Here is a 17,340-nt window from a genome sequence, read left to right as displayed (position 1 = left end):
TTAATTACTCCCTTTCAGCCAGTCTCAGGGTGCACTGCAATTACATTAATTCATTCATCATCGTTGAAAACATTAGCGACACAGTGGTGCTGGTTTCCAACTGGAACGATGACGGACGCACCACACATCTCTGTCCTCCAGTTCCTGCGGACTTCCGCCGCTGGAAGTAAAGCATTTTGGTGTGTGTGCTTTATCATAATTCCTTACAATTTTATGTACGACAGTGATCGCAACTTTTACTGAAGTGTGGATGGCCATTGGCTCGCTAGAAGCCCATCCGCCCTTTGATAGGTCCTGCTGGGGATCCACAGCCCCCTCCTCACCTGGCAAACCAGGTGGGGGAGACAGTTTAGTCGCTGACTATCCGACCATGGAGCAGGTAGCACGAGATTACATGGTACCCGTGGCGGGGGGGAACTCCCCCCAACCTGACCTTAATGACAACTATCAACTAATTATTCAGACTAATAAGAAATGTTTTAAACTATGACATTGAAGAATTAAATCTTGAGTAACGAATACTATATGATGTGTCATTAGTGAATAAATGCACTTGTGAACATGTGTGTAACTTTAGGTGCATTGTATTTTATGATTAGTAAAGCATCACTAGCACAACCAAGCCCAATTTAATGATGAACTGCTTAGAGACAGTAACCCTAAGATTTTTGCCTCCACCACAGTGAGGAGGTGCTTGGAGGATACACTGTGGTGGTGTTAATTTGTGTTTATTGTTGTTTATTATTGTATGATTGTATGTATGACTGCAGGCACGAAATTTCGTTCAGACCGTAAGGTCTGAATGACAATAAAGGTATTCAATTCAATTCAATTCAATTCAATTTAAGAGTCATTGGCATTTCTGTAGATTTCATTTGATCTGGGAATCAATAATAAAGCCAGTATTTATTGTCAATTCCTAAATGCCATTGAAATGAATAAATTTTATTAGCCAAGTATGTATACATACAAGGAATTTGCCTTGGTGCTTTGCTCGCAAGTAACAACACGATATAGAGTAAACAATTAAGAATTGAACATTATAATTTAAACATATGAAGAATGAAATAAAATATCAGAGCAAAAGCAGGCTACAGACTTTTGGTTGTTGAGTAGAGCTACTGCTCGTGGAAAAAAAAGCTGTTTTTTATATCTGGCTGTGGTGGCTTTGACAGTCCAGAGTCACCTTGCAGAGGGAAGTGCTTCAAAGTATTTGTGGCCAGGGTGAGAGGGGTCTGAGATGAGCTTACCCACTCGCTTCCTGGCCCTCACAGTGTAGTTCGTCGAATGGGGGGAAGGTTGCATCCAACAACCTTCTCGGCTGATCGAACGATGCGCTGCAGCCTCCGGATGTCATGTTTGGTGGCTGAATCAAACCAGACCATGATGGAGAAGGCGAGGACAGACTATATGATGGCAGCATAAAACTGGACCACCATTGCCTGTGGCAGATTGTGATTTCTCAGTTGCCACAGGAAGTACATCCCCTGTTGGGCCTTTTTAACTGTGGAGTCGATAGTGGCCTCCCATTTAAGGTCCTTGGAGATGATGGTTCCAAGGAACTTAAATGACTCCACAGATGTGACTATGGTGTTGTTGATGGTGAGTGGGGGGAGGGGAGGGAGAGCTCTCCTAAAGTCTACTATAAATTCCACTGTCTTAAGAGCATTGAGCTCAAGGTTGTGGTGATAGCACCAGGATGCCACCTGTGTCACTTCCTGTCTGTAGGCAGATTCCTCCCCATACTGGATCAGCCCAATCAGGGTTGTGTTGTCCGCAAACTTGAGAAGCTTGACAGAGGAGTCTGTGGAGGTGCAGTCGTTGGTGTGGAGAGAATAAAGGAGGGGAGAGTACGCAGTCTTGTGGTTCTCCTATGCTGAGGGTCAGCGGGCTTGAGATGTGCTTTCCCAGCATCACATGCTGCTTTCTGTCAGGAAGTTGGTGATTCACTGTCAGAGGGGTTCAGGCACAGTCAACTGGGAGAGTTTGGAGTGTAGTAGCACTGGCACAATGGTGTTGAATGCAGAGCTAAAATCAACAAACAAAATCCTTGCACAGGTCCCCTGGCGGTCTAGGTGCTGGAGGATGAAGTGCAGGCCTAGGTTGACTGTGTCATCCGTTGATCTATTGGCCCGGTATGCAAACTGCAGGGGGTCCAGCAGGGGGTTTGTGATATTTTCAGGTGGGCCAGCACAAGCCTTTCAAGGGTCTTCATGATTAAAGAGGTCAGTGCAGCAGGCCTGTAGTCATTAAGACCAGTAATCCTTGGCTTTTTGGGTACAGGAACAATAGTGGAGACTTTGAAGCGGGCAGGGACAGTGCGGGTTTGCAGGGACAGGTTGAAAATGTCTGTGTTGTGCAGGTGGTGGTGAGCTGCCTTCATGAATCACTACAGTGCTTCGGATGTTCGTCCTTCACTGCATTTGGGAAGAAAATTCTAAGATGAAGATCCAGTGGTGATGAAAGCATGCGTCTGGGTTAGGATGGTACACAGCTTGGGGTGTAATCTGAAGGTCGTGGAGCTCCTATGCACTTGCTGTCCTTGTCCTTCTTGGGAGTCGGAGGCTGTAAGTTTGGGAATGTTGGCAAAGTAACCAAGGCAAGTAACTGCAGTGCATTTTGTCGATGGTACACACGGCAGCCACCGAGTGCTAATGGTGGAGTGAATGAATGTTTAGAGTGGCCAAAGAAAGTTGCAAAACATCAAATGGTCTGCTTCAACTGAACAGTGTTGAGTTTTGAGAGTTGCTGACATTGTACTCATCCACACAAGTACAAAATACTGCATTTCGTTGTCTCTGTACTGTACATTGACAATGACAATTAAAGTTGAATCTGAATCTGAAAACAGTTAAGATTCTGGTCAAGTAGAGTTTCCCATTAATGTTGACTCCCATAATATGTATGGTGAGGGAGCTGGTTATGATAATGACACTGAACATCAAGAGCAAGTGGTTATAGAAACATGGAAAATAGGTGCAGGAGGAAGCCATTCAGCCCTTCGAGCCAGCATCGCCAATCATTGTGATCATGGCTGATCGTCCCCAATCAATAACTCGTGCCTGCCTTCTCCCCATATCCCTTGATTCCACTAGCCCCTTCGAGCTCTATATAACTCTCTCTTAAATCCATCCAGTGACTTGGCCTCCAATGCCCTCTGTGGCAGGGAATTCCACAAATTCACAACTCTCTGGGTGAAAAAGTTTGTTCTCACCTCAGTCTTAAATGGCTTCCCCTTTATGCTAAGACTGTAGCCCCTGGTTCTGGACTCGCCCAACATTGGGAATTTTTTCCCTGCATCTAGCTTGTCCAGTCCTTTTATAATTTTATATGTTTCTATAAGATTCCCCCACATCCTTCTAAACTCCAGTGAATACAAGCCTGGTCTTTTCAATCTTTCCTCATATGACAGTCCCGCCATCACAGGGATCAATTTCGTGAACCTACGCTGCACTGCCTCAATCACAAGGATGTCCTTCCTCAAATTAGGAGACCAAAACTGTACACAATACTCCCGATGTGATCTCACTAGTGCCCTATACAACTGCAGAAGAACCTCTTTACTCCTATACTGAAATCCTCTTGTTATGTTTGATGGTCCTTTGTTGAAAATGGTTACTGCCTGGCACTTTTGTGAAGCAAATATGACGTCATTTGTCAGTCCTTGTCGGAATGTTTTCTGGGTCTTGCCGCATGCAGATGTGCACGGCTTCATTTGCTGAGGAATGGCAAATAGAATTCAACGTAATGATCTGTGAACTGCTCAATTTCTGACCTTACGACAAAAGGAAGATCATTAACATCCTTTGATATCCTGGCTCTAGGATGATTGACTACAACCATCTTCCTTGGTGTGATGTACAACTCCATCCATTGGAGTGTTTCCCATTTGTTTCTGTTGGGGTATAATACTGGAATAACCTGGCTGGAAGCAGAGCTCTGTCTAGAGTGCATGTTTTCAGTGCTATAGCTGAAATGTTGTCAGGTTCCAAAGCCATTGCTGCATCCACTCAGCACTATGAGCCATTTCTTGATATCACAGGGCAATAATTGAATTAGTTAGAAACTGGCTTCTGTGTTTGTGGGGATCTCAGGAGAAAGCCTAAATAGATAATTATTCGCCACTTCTGATTCCACATGATCACAAATGCTTCCCTGTTCTCTAGCACTTGTTTACTGGGACCCACCTTCTCAGAGCTTTCTCCTTTAGCTGTTTTTCTGCCAACATCACAACCAGATATTATACCACAGCAGAACTTAGATCAGATCCATTGGTTGCAAGATCACTTGGGTTTATCTGCTGCATGTTGTTGTTTAGCATGCAAGTGGTCCTGTAAGGCAACATCACCAGGCTGACAACTCCTCATTTTAAGTATACTTGGTACTGTTCCCTGCAAACTCTTCTGAATTCCTCAATAACCAGGATTGATGCCCAAGTTCACCAATCAAAGTTAAGAACATGCCAATCCATAAGGTTACTGCTGTTACTGATGATCCATCATGCTTCAAAGATGCCCATACAGGGAAGGGGTGTGGATGATTACAGATATGTGGAAATAGCGACAAAGGTTAGAGGTGATAAGGAGACAGAGAAAGAGGGGGTTAGTGGGGTATTACATTAAATTGGAGAATTCAATTTTCATACCATTAAGGTGCAAGCTACCGAGCAGTATACAGGCTGTTTTATATCCAGTTTGCATGCGGCCTCACTCTGGCAGTAGAGGAGGACAAGGACAGAAAGGGCAGTATGGGAATGGGAATTAAAATGGCTAGCAATCAGGAGCTTCACGAGACCTTGGCAGACATAGTGCAAGTGTTTGGAGAAACAGTCTGCTAGTCTAGCCGATGCAGAGGTCTAAATATTGCCAGAATATTTTTTTTAAATAGAGAACAGGGAAGCCTAGTAAATAAGTACAAAAACTTAGCAAGAGTTTTCATAGATAGTTAAGTAAGAGTTAAGTAAGAGTTGGTCCAAAAAGAAGAAAGTCTAGAGAATTAATAATGGAAAACAAACAGAAGACTGATGAATTTAAAAAAAGTTATTTTGTACTAGTCTTCACTGTAGAGGATACTAGTGACTTCCCAGAAATTGGTATTGTAGAGCGAATCAGGAATTGGAACAAAAGTTCCTGAAAAACAATTATTAGGGAAGGGGTTAGAGTCTGCAGATCCTTGTAGATTTCAACATGGGGTCTTTAAAAAGCGGCTGGTTGATCCAAAAGTTTAAAATCGCCTAGACACGCCTAGATTCTGACATGGTTCTACTGGACTGAAAAACAGCACTAAATTCAAAAATGAAGAAAGTCAGAAACTACAGACTAGTTAAACTACCAATAAAGGGAAATATTAGAAAAATCTGGTTTTATATTTACAAGTTAGGCATTTGGAAAAATTCACACTATCTAGGTCAATGTATTTTTGTGAAAGTGAAATCACATTTGATCGATTATTGGGGTTGTTTGAATAAGTACCAGATCAAATATTGTTGTGGAAAATAAAAGTTCTTGGCATTGGAAGCAAAATACTGGTGTGGACAAAAAACTGGATAAAAAGACAGAGGCATATTGTCTTTTGGTTGACAAGATGTAGGTAGAGGTCACTGCCAGGGGTTTAACCTTTCACCAATGAGTTGAATGAAAGCATCACGATATGGTGATCGCACAAAGATAGACAGGAAAGTAGGTTGTGAATAGGCTATGAGCTTACAACAATATATTGATAGTTATCTGAGAGGACTAAGGTCTGGCAAGTAGAGTATAATGTGGGGAAAATGTGGGTATGTCAGGAATAAGCACAAGATATAAATGGAGAGAGATTGAGTTCAGAGATGTGGGAGGAACTGGGTGTCCTAGTGCATGGATTTGTAAAAGGCTAATATGCAGGTATAGCAAGTAATTAAGAATGCTAACATAATGTTATTGTTTATGACAAGGAAAACTAAATACAAAATTAAAGGGATTTTGTTCAAGTAAAATAGAGCACTGGTAAGAACACACCTAGAGTACTAGAAATTGTATAGATTACTTATTTAAGGGATAGACATAAATATATTTGACTCGGGTTTGCTCGATTGCTACTTGGAATGCACAAGTTGTTTTGTGAGGAAAAAAATGACAGTCTAGGCTTGTTATCCCTCAAGCTTAGAAGACAGAGGAATCTTGATTAATATACAAAAGATCCATTGTCAAGACTCCTCGGAATGCTTGGCAAATATTTCCTGTTTTAGAAATATCCAAAAGTAGGGGTCATTGATTAAAACCAACGGGAAGCTCATGTGACAAATGTGACTCTTTTCTTTGATTCTCTCTACCACCTTTTGAAATCTAAACAAAGCTTCTCAAGGCAGAGGTAGATAGACGCTTGATGTGGTTAAAATCAGATCAGGATTTATTTGAATGGCAGATAAGACTTGAGGGTCCAAGTGGCCTACTCTGGCACATGTTTATGTTAGAAGATGAGATGTTGTGCCTCCAGCTCATCTTGGACTTTTAGAAAAATACGAGATATCAAAAGCAGAACATCAGAGACACAAGACAGATGTTGGAAATTTGAGCAAAACAAAATGCTGCAGTAATTCAGTGGGTCACGGATATGTAAATGGATAACTGATGTTTCTCCCACCGGTCCTGCCCCTCTTTCCTCCTACTCACCCCCCACCTTCCCTCTGTCCTTTTCCACCTACATCTCTCCCTCTGGTTTTACATTTCACTTATCTCCTTATCAGATGCTGGTTTGGCTCTTTTTTTAAATCTCTAGCATGTCAGTCCATTCATCTGCTAATATACACCCCTCCCCCTAACCAGCCCCCACTATCTCTATTCCCTTGCCAGGCTTTGACCTGTCCCACCTCTTTTCCAGCTTTCCCCTCCAATACAATCAGTCTGAAGAAGGGTTCCCGACCCAAAACATTGCCTATCTATTTCCTCAAGATGCTGCTTGACCCACTGACTTCGCAGTGCCCTCCATAATGTTTGGGACAAAGACTCATCATTTAGTTATTTGCCTCTGTACTCGACAATTTGAGATTGTAACAGGAAAAGAAATCACATGGTTAAAATGCACATTGTCAGATTTTATTAAAGGCCATTTTATACATTTTGGTTTCACCATGTAGAAATTACAACTGTGTTTATAAATATTTCCCCCCCCCCCCCCCCCCCCCATTTCAGGGCACCATAATGTTCGGGACACATGGCTTCACATGCGTCTGTAATTGCTCAGGTGTGTTTAATAGCCTCTTTAATGCAGGCATAAGAAAGCTCTCAGCACCTAGTCTTTCCTCCAGTCTTTCCATCACCTTTGGAAACTTTTATTGCTGTTTATCAACATGAGGACCAAAGTTGAGCCAATGAAAGTCAAAGAAGCCATTATGAGACTGAGAAACAAGAATAAAACTGTTAGAGGCATCAGCCAAACATTAGGCTTACCAAAATCAATTGTTTGGAATATCATTAAGAAAGAGAGCACTGGTGAGATTATTAATGGCAAAGGGACTGGCAGGCCAAGGAAGACCTCCGCAGCTGATGACAGAAGAATTATCTCTATAATAAAGAAAAATACAAACACCTGTCAGACAGATCAGAAACATTCTTCAGGAGTCAGGTGTGGATTTGTCAATGACCACTGTCCGCAGAAGACTTCATGAACAGAAATACAGAAGCTACACTGCAAGGCGCAAACCACTGGTTAGCTGCAAAAATAGGATGGCCGGGTTACAGCTTGCCAAGAATTACTTAAAAGAGCAACCACAGTACTGGAAAAAAGGCCTTGTAGACAGATGAGATGAAGATTAACTTGTATCAGAGTGATGGCAAGAACAAAGTATGGAGGAGAGATGGAACTGCTCAAGATCCAAAGCATACCACCTCATATGTGAAACACGGTGGTGGGGGTGTTATGGCCTGGGCATGTATGGCTGCTGAAGGAACTGGCTCACATATCTTCATTGATGATACAACTGCTGATGGTAGTAGCATAATGAATTCTGAAGTGTATAGATACGTCCTATCTGCTCAAGTTCAACAAATGCCTCAAACCTCATTGGCCAGTGGTTCATTCTAAAGCAAGACAATGATCCCAAACATACTGCTAAAGCAACAAAGGAGTTTTTCAAAGCTAAAAAATGGTCAATTCTTGAGTGGCCAAGTAAATCACCTGATCTGAACCCAATTGAGCATGCCTTTTATATGCTGAAGAGAAAACTGAAGATACTGGCCCCCAAAACAAGCATAAGCTAAAGATGGCTGCAATACAGGCCTGGCAGAGCATCACCAGAGAAGACACCCAGCAACTGGTGATGTCCATGAATCGCAGACTTCAAGCAGTCATTGCATGCAAAGGATATGCAACAAAATACTAAACATGATTACTTTCATTTACATGACATCGCTGTGTCCCAAACATTATGGTGCCCTGAAATGGGGGGGGGGGGGACTATGGATAAACACTGCTGTGATTTCTACATGGTGAAACCAAAATGTATAAAAATGGCCTTTAAAAAAATCTGACAATGTGTACTTTAACATGTGATATTTTTTTATTACAAATCTCAAATTGTGGAGTACAGAGGCAAATAAATAAATGATGGCTCTTTGTCCTAAACATTATGGAGGGCACTGTATGTCTTCTGTAACAAAAGAGGTCCGAATAGAAATGGATAGAACATTAAAGTGACATGAAGCACAGGTTGTCCTTTTGACTGAAATGATGATGCTCCATAAATTAGCCAATCAGCATGCAATTCCTCCAAAGTGAAGATGACACATTATGATACTCAAACATTTTTTTAAAGCACACAGTAAAAAACTAATATGTGGATGCCTGATACAGTAAGAATTTCATTGTCCTATCTGGGACACATGAAAATAAACTCACTTGACTTGACAGTAAACTAAACTGAAAGAAATACAAGTGAATTACAGTTGCACTTACATGGGATATTTAGGTCCCTGAATGGTGGGAAGGGACAAAATAAAGTGCAAGTTAGCATCTCCTGTGATTGGAAGGTGCCATGAGAAATGGAGTGAAAATGGAAAAGTGAACCAATAACTAGAGAATATCTCTTCAAAAGAGGAGAAGCAGGAAAGATGTGCCTGGTGCTGGCAACTCTACAATTGGTGTAGGTAATTACAGCGATAATCCATTGAATGTGCAGGTTACCAGGGATTGCAGGCAGGACAAATGAACATTTACCTTGGGTGAAAGGCATATGGATGAGGGAAGGGTGAAATGGAACAGTCAGATGAGAGCTGTGCCAACTCTATTGTCACTGTTTTGGAAAAAAAGGAGGGGGCTCGAGTCAGACCAAAACAAGGACTGTTCCGAAGATCCCATGAACAGATCGACATAACTTGGATAATAAAACAATCAACTAAAGCTAGGAAGAAAGGTTTATTTTATTAAGTATTTTCTAGCTGATGAAAATGCTGATGAAATGAATCCAAGTTTGTCAAGACATAAAGACCAATACAAACTCATTTGCATGCTTAGTTATTTAATAAAATCAGGGAAACAAACAGAATTGTGCTTGTTCGAGCATTTAGTCATAGGGTCATAAGTGATAGGAGTAGAAATAGGCCATTCGGCCCATCGTCTACTCCGCCATTCAAGGATCTCGACCCGAAACGTCGCCCATTCCTTCTCTCCATAGATGCTGCCTCACCCGCTGAGTTACTCCATCATTGTTTCTACCTTTGATTTTACCAGCATATGCAGTTCTTTCTTACACATGGCTGATTTATCTGTTCATCTTAATCCCATTCTTCCGCCCTCTCCCCATAACCACTGACACCTGCACTAATCAAGAATCTATCTCTACCTTAAAAATATCCACTGACTTGGCCTCCACAGCTTTCTGTGGCAAAGAATTCCAGATTCACCACCTTCTGACTAAAGTAATTTCTCCTCATCTTCTTCCTAAAAGAACGTCCTTTAATTCTGAGGCTATGACCTCTAGTTCTAGACTCTTCCACTAGTGAAAACATCCTCTCCACATCCACTCTATCCAAGTCTTTCACTATTCTGTATGTTTCAATGAGGTCCCCCATCATTCTTCTGAACTCCAGCGAGTACAGGCCCAGTGCTGACAAATGCTCAACATAGGTTAACCTATTCATTGCTGGGATCGTTGCACTTAATCCAAAAGTTGCTGCATTCCCTACAGTTACAATTAAGGGTTTCTGACCCAAAATGATAACCGTTTCCCTTTCCACAGATGCTGCTGACATGCCGAGTTTTTTTCAGCATTTTTTTTTTTAGGTTGCATGGGATCCAAGGAGAGACAGATGAATGAGTAGAAAATTGGCTTCACGGAAGGAAGCAGTGGAAGGTTGCTTCTCGGACTGACTAGTGATGCGCCTCAGGGTTCGGTGCTGGGCCCGTTACTGTTTGTCATCTTTATGGATAAGAACATACATGGCAAGATTAGCAAGTTCACATATGATACAAAATGGGTGGTTTTGCCTATAGTGATGGTTGTGAAAAATTGCAGCAGGATCTTGATTGATTAGCCAAGTGGGCTGGGGAATGGTTGATGGAATTTAATACAGAAAATTTTGAGGTGCTGCATTTTGGGAAGCCTAACATGGGCAGGACTAACACTGAATGGTAGGGGCTCTGGGGAGTGGTGTAGAGCAGAAGGATCTTCAAGGAGTGCAGGTGCATGGCTCCTTGAAGGTGGAGTCACAGGTAGATTGGGTGGTGAAAAAGACTTTTGGCACATTGGCCTTCATCAGTCAGAGTATTGAATATAGAAGTTGGGAGGTCATATTGCAGTTCTATAAGACGTGGTGAGGCCATATTTAGAGTATTATGTTCAATTCTGTGCACTATGTTACACGAAAGATGTTGTCAAGCTGGAAAGGCTACAGAGAAGATTTACGAGGATGTTGCAGAACTAGAGGGTCTGAGGTTGAGTAGGCTGTAACTCTATTCCTTGGAGCACAGGACGATGATGATGGGTGATCTTAGTGGTGTATAAAATCATGAGGGATAGATCGGGTAGATGCACAGTCTTTTGCCCAGAGGAGGTGAATCGACGACCAGAGAACATAGGTTTACGTTGAAGGGGAAAAGATTTAATGGAAGTCTGAGGGGTCATTTTTTCACAAAATGTGTGGTGGGTGTAAGGAACGAGCTGTCAGAGGAGGTAGTTGAGGTAGGGACTATCCCATCGTTTAAGAAACAGTTAGAAAGGTACATGGATAGGACAGGTTTGGAGGGATATGGGCATCTGCAGAGTTATTTTATACCATCACCCCCAAGCTGGTTACGAAACTCATGGAACTGGGTCTCTGCGCTTCCCTCTGCAATTGGATCCTCGACTTCCTCATCCACAGACCAGTCTGGTTGAATTGGCAGAATCACTTCATCCTCTGTGATAATCAGGAACCACATCAAGGCTGCATGCTCAGCCCCCTGCTCTACTCACTCTATACTCAGGACTGTGTAGCCGGACATAGTGCGAACTCCATTTTCAAGTTCACTGACGACACCACCGTTTTGGGATGAATTACAGATGGTCATGAGTCAGAGTATAGAAGTGAGATTGACCGACTGACCATATGGTGCCAGCACAACAACCTGACTCTCAATACCAGCAAAACCAAATAACTGATTGTGGACTTTGGAAGAGGAAGGTTGAGGACCCACAATCCTATTTATATCAATGGGACAATGGTGGAAAGAGACAAAAACTTCAAATTCCTGGGCGTGCATATTTCTGACGATCTTTCCTGGACCCAGCACACTGATGCAATCGTAAAGAAAGCACATCTGCGTCTCTACTTCCTGGGAAGTTTATGGAGATTTGGTATGTCATAGAGGATTCTCTTGAACTTCTACAGGTGCACAGTAGAGAGTATACTGACTAGTTGCATCGTGGCCTGGTTCGGCAACTTGAACGTCCAGGAGCGGAAAAGACTGCAAAAAGTTGTAAACACTGCCCAGTCTATCACCGGCTCTGACCTCCCCACCATCGAAGGGATCTATCGTAGTCGCTGCCTCAAAAAGGCAGCCAGCATCATCAAAGACCCACACCATCCTGGCCACATACTCATCTCACCACTGGCTCGAGAGAAGCGTGGGTGAAATCATCTCTCATTACTTTGGGTAATACTCCGGATGAGTTCCCAAGAAGAGCATTAATGCAATCTGTGCTCAAGTGGTAATTCTGTATTGAACAAGGCATAACTGACAGTCCAACTATGTCAGAAAGAATTCCTTGTCCTCATCTGGTACTTCCATAGCAAGTGCCCCACAGCTCTGAGACATGGAGCTCAGGGCTGCACCATGGCTGGACTGGTGGATTTGGGCCATTACTGGGGTCTGGTAGTGGTTACTCCACATGTTGAAAGACCAACATAATCCCATGGTGGAATGCAGAGATTTGCAAAGGTTTCAAGCACAGCAGTAACAGAGAACTCTGTCTCACCTCCATCTACTTCAGGGGTCAGCAACCTACGGCCCCCGGGTCCAATGCGGCCCGTAACCCGAAATCATCTGGCCCGCAGGCGGATTTTTTTCCCTCCTAATCGCCTGGCCCGCCGAGCACCCCGCCTGTGTGTCGAGGCCAAGCACCCCGCCCGAGCGCCGAGCTCTGGCTGTACCGCATCCTGCGCAAAGCCACCAGCATGGCCACGCACCTTCTGTGAACACGTTTAAGAAAGAACTGCAGATGCTGGAAGAATCGAAGGTAGACAAAAATGGTGGAGAAACTCAGTGGGTGAGACATACAAGGATTGCATGAGGCTGCCTCACCCGCTGAGTTTCTCCAGCATTTTTGTCTACCTTCTGTGAACACGTAATTTGATGCCTCCCATCTGGGGTGGGATCCATGTGCACACATGATAGATGTGGCCTGCCATCCGCTCACAGACATGCGTCCAGGCCCCTATGCAGAACAAGGTTGCCGACGCTTGAGCTACTTGGTGTCCCCTAGATCTACTCTCGATCCACCCTCCCCCCCCCCCCCTCTTAGAAAATAAGGATAGAATTCCCCTGGTCTTCACCTTTCACCCTACCAGCCTCCACATCCAACACATCGTCCTCCTGCAATTCCATTACCTCCAACGTGATCTTACCACTGGTTACATCTTCCCATCCCCACCCCTTTCTGCCTTCTGCAACTCCTTGGTTCACTCATCCCTTCCCCACCCCAAGTACTTTCTTCAGCAACTGCAGAAGATGTAACACCTATCCTTATATCTCCTCCCTCACCTCCATCCAGCAACCCCAGCAGTCCTTCCAATTGAAACAGAGGCTCACATATACCTCCTCCAACCTCATCTACTGAATCTAGTGTTCCTGATGTGGGTTCCTATATATCCACAAGACCAAACGTAGACTCGCCGACCGTTTTGCTGAACGCTTAAGCTTGGTCCGCCGAGGCCTAGTAGATCTTCAAATTAGAAGGACAGCATCTCATGTGGAGCCTGGGTAGCTTACAATCCAGCAGTATGAATGTTGAATTCTCTACTTTCAAGAGACTTCTACCAACCCTCCCCTCCCCCCTTCCTCCACCCAAGTCATTTAACCTGTTGATACACACAAAAAGCTGGAGTAACTCAGCGGACAGGCAGCATCTCAGGTCCAGGTCGAGATCTTTCTTCAGACTCTCCTATTTTCTGTCTGAAGAAGGGTCCCAACCCAAAACAGCACATAATTTTTCTCCAGATATGCTGCCTGACCCACTGAGTTACTCCAGTTCTATTTAACCTGTTCCACAGTTCGCCACATTGTATCCCTCTTGAGATTACACCTCCCCTAAGCAATAATTCACATACCAGGGCATTACTCTGCTGAAGGTCATTTGTTGCCAGGCTCGATTTGTCCTTGTCTTATCTTATCCAACTCTATTTCCGCAACTCCTTGGTTCACTCATCCCTTCCTCACCCCCAACCACCCCAGGTACTTTCCTCAGCAACTGCAGAAGATGTAACACCTTCTGTGTGTATCTTTATACCTCCTCCCTCACCTCCATCCAGCGACCCCAGCAGTCCTTCCAATTGAAAGAGGTTCACATGTACCTCCTCCAACCTCATCTACTGAATCTAGTGTTCTTGATGTGAGCTCATGTACATCCACAAGACCTTCCTACTTTCAGTCTGAAGAAGGGTCCCAACCCAAAACATCACATCCATTTTCTCCAGATATGCTGCCTAACCTGCTGAGTTACTCCAGCTCTTTATGGGCTTTTTGTTTTACAGAGAACACTGGAATGCATGCTGGGTTCCTAACAGCCAGGATCCTAGCATAGCTCACACAGCAGTGGTTTGAAGTTTGTCAAGTTCCTGGCACCCAGGCTCCCAGCACATCGCAGGGAGGCAAGAAATTTGTCCCATATTTACAGATTAGTAGTGGAAGCACAGAGGGCTATTTTAAGTGTGATTGGACAGAAGGACCTAGAAAGCTTTAACAAATCAACATACAACTGTGTATGCCAAGTTCCTACATAGAAATTCTTCAACATTACAAATAACGATTAGAATTTAAAATATATTTTATGACTGCTAATGTTCTGATCCGATAATAGCTGCCAGTTTTCAACTATAATGCTCAATTCTTTTGAGTAATGAAACAATTTACTCCCATGCTTGCAAATTGCCCGATGCCGATTTCTTGAAATTACTCAACTAATTTGAAAGATCAAGTATTGCCAAACATTTTTTAATAAACTATATAGTGTACTTGACTCACAATTTTGAAAACAAATAAATTATTAGGGAATCAGCCGAGTTGATTCACATGACTAGTTCAACGCCATAGCTGACGAAGATTATGCAAAGATCAGAAAATTAAAAACGATGTTGAATATAATCTACTCTATAAATTAAGCAACCCAATCATTGCTGAAAACATTTGCAATTACAAAAAAAAATCAAAATATACACCATAGCCTTTTGCAGCCTTCTCTCCCCTACTACAAATAGTCTGAAGTAAGGTCCCAAACTGAAATGTCACCTATTCATGCTGCCTGACTAGCGGAGTTACTTCCGCACTCTGTGTTTTACTTAACTTTATTGAACCTGTGATTCCTTGTGTCCCCGCCCTTCCTTTCCGTGTTTATAGATTTCATCTCCTTGTCAAATCTCTTCATTTAATTTGTCAAATCTCATCGTTATTCAATTTGTCAATCTTCTGCCCACTATGATGATGTTCTATTCAATTTGTTGAATAATGATCAGGAGTTAATATCCAACGTGATGGTTCTTAAGAAATCTTAAGTTCCATAATGATGATGTAATTAAAATGATAAATCAACCATAGGTGATATTAGTAGTTACATTGCATATCAAACAAATATATTTTAAATAAACTTTTTTCATTTCAGGCTCTCTTGAAATGTCTGGGGAACTTTAAAGATTTTTTCAGTTACATAAAACTTTCCAGACCCATTCAAAACTGCCTTTTCTCAATCATAATAATGTATTCTCTAGAATTGTGCACTGTAGATGCAAGACAAAAGTAAAGATATATTTTCACTACCAACACTCAGAATTCCTGCCTCAACTTGGATGATAGAAAGAAAGCCTTCAATTAATAATACTTTTCCTAATTTATGCCGAGAAAAGACCATAAGTATTTCCGAACAATAGTAAAAAAACTGTGAAAAATAAACTGCTATATGATGCAGGTAGGGTGGGGGAAGGGAGAACTGCTTTGCATCATTCCCATCATAATATTACTACCACACGTAAAGACGCACATTAACACAGTTTGTGACAGAGTTATTTGGGATAACGCGATCCATAATAAAGGAGCTATAAAGACGAGTTTATTTTAGAAAAATCATGATATAAGTGTTTGTTTCTTCTTTTAAGTGGTTGCGTACGGTATGATCTGCTGGAACATAAAATATTAAAGGCGACCAGATACACATTAAAAATTCTGACGGAAGTAATGGACCGATTTTATTTAAAAGCCTTTATCCAAATATCAGTCATGTTATACGATTCAAGAAAAATACCCAATACAGTGGAATTAAAATCCGGTTTTAAAAGGTCGGCGGTGCATTACTTTATTTAAAATGACCAACGTACTGTCGATTAAGACCCGGCTTCCTAATCAAAAGGCTACCTAGAGAATGGCTTGAAAATAGGTGTGAGAGTTCATAAATAAAACATGTGCCCTTTGCCACTTCTTGTTTTGGGAAAGGGGGTAATTCTCCACACAGAAAGGGGACAGAACTAAATCAAAGGGCCCAAAGTGACCGAGATCCGCAGTGGGCCTCGATCACATTAAATATTAAGGTAGCCTTGATAAGAAGCGAGGAGGCCGTGGGCACACACACGCCAGCCAAATGCAGAACGAGAAAACGGTCCCCACACCCACCTCCTCAACCCAGCCCCTACCCCAGGCCAGAGGGCCGGGGCGGACTCACCCATAGATGATGGACATGAAGTGCATGAGCCAGAGGATGATGAAAAGGATCAGCCCGAAAATGGAGAGACCCTGAAGAGCCAGGTCCAGCACCGCCATTGTACTCGCTTCAGTGTCGTGTCGTGTCTCGGCCCGGGCCCCCTTGGCGACGCGACGCGACGTGCTCGCTCTCCCCTCCCGCCCGTCTCTGCGCTGCGACTGGGCGTCACGGGCTGGCTGCGGGCGTGCGTGCGGTCAGGCAGACAGACAGACAGACACATATACACAGCCCCCCCCCCCCCCCCCCCCCCCCCGCGCGGAGAGGCAGCAGCACCCCCCCCCCCTCGACAAAAGCCACGCCCCCTTCCTGACCAAAGTCCTCTGTTCCTGACCGTAGACTCCGCCCCATCCCAGTACCACCCCCTCCCCTCACTCCAAAGACCCCGCCCCTCGAAAGACCACGCCCCTCCCGGACAAAGGCCACGCCCCTTCCTGGACAAAGACAGCCGAATCTCCCACCACCCCCTTCCTGCACAAACACCCGCCCTCCTCACCGCTGCCCCCGCCCCCAGGGGAGCACCTGAAATTCAAGGGTAAAGACTACATTGCTTTTAGAAGGTTCCCGACCCGAAACGTCACCTATTCCTTTTCTCCAGAGATGCTGTCTGACTCGCTGTGCTACTCCAGCTTTTTGTGTCTATCTTCGCTTCTTGGCAAACTGCCCGTGGGACACTGACTCAAGGTTTCAAGGTCTCTGACCCTCCCATTTATCCCCTATAACAAATAGAAAAGTAGTCAGCGGGTGAGGCAGCATCTAAGGAGCGAAGGAATAGGCGACGTTTCGGGTCGAGACCCTTCTTCAGATAGTAGTGAACTCACTCTTGTCCATTATTAAATGAAACCCATGATCCTGCCCATTTTTCAAACAAAATATTTTGAATTATCTTTTTGCCTGGGCAATCAACATTTTGACAAAGAGACACA

General features: G+C 43.5%; 1 protein-coding gene across 1 annotated transcript in view; it reads right to left on the bottom strand.

Annotated features, from left to right (window-relative positions):
* Positions 1–16,690, bottom strand: part of ugcg (UDP-glucose ceramide glucosyltransferase) — a 56,591-nt gene extending 39,901 nt beyond the window's left edge. The window contains exon 1 of the mRNA XM_033018176.1: positions 16,379–16,690. Within this exon, the coding sequence (XP_032874067.1) occupies positions 16,379–16,476 (98 nt within the window). The 5' untranslated portion in view covers positions 16,477–16,690. The remainder of the gene's footprint in view (positions 1–16,378) is intronic.
* Positions 16,691–17,340: the final 650 nt, after the last annotated feature.

The sequence above is a fragment of the Amblyraja radiata genome, chromosome 3 (genome assembly GCF_010909765.2).
Source record: "Amblyraja radiata isolate CabotCenter1 chromosome 3, sAmbRad1.1.pri, whole genome shotgun sequence".
Taxonomy (NCBI): Eukaryota; Metazoa; Chordata; class Chondrichthyes; order Rajiformes; family Rajidae; genus Amblyraja; species Amblyraja radiata.
This window is presented reverse-complemented; position numbering and strand designations above follow the sequence as displayed.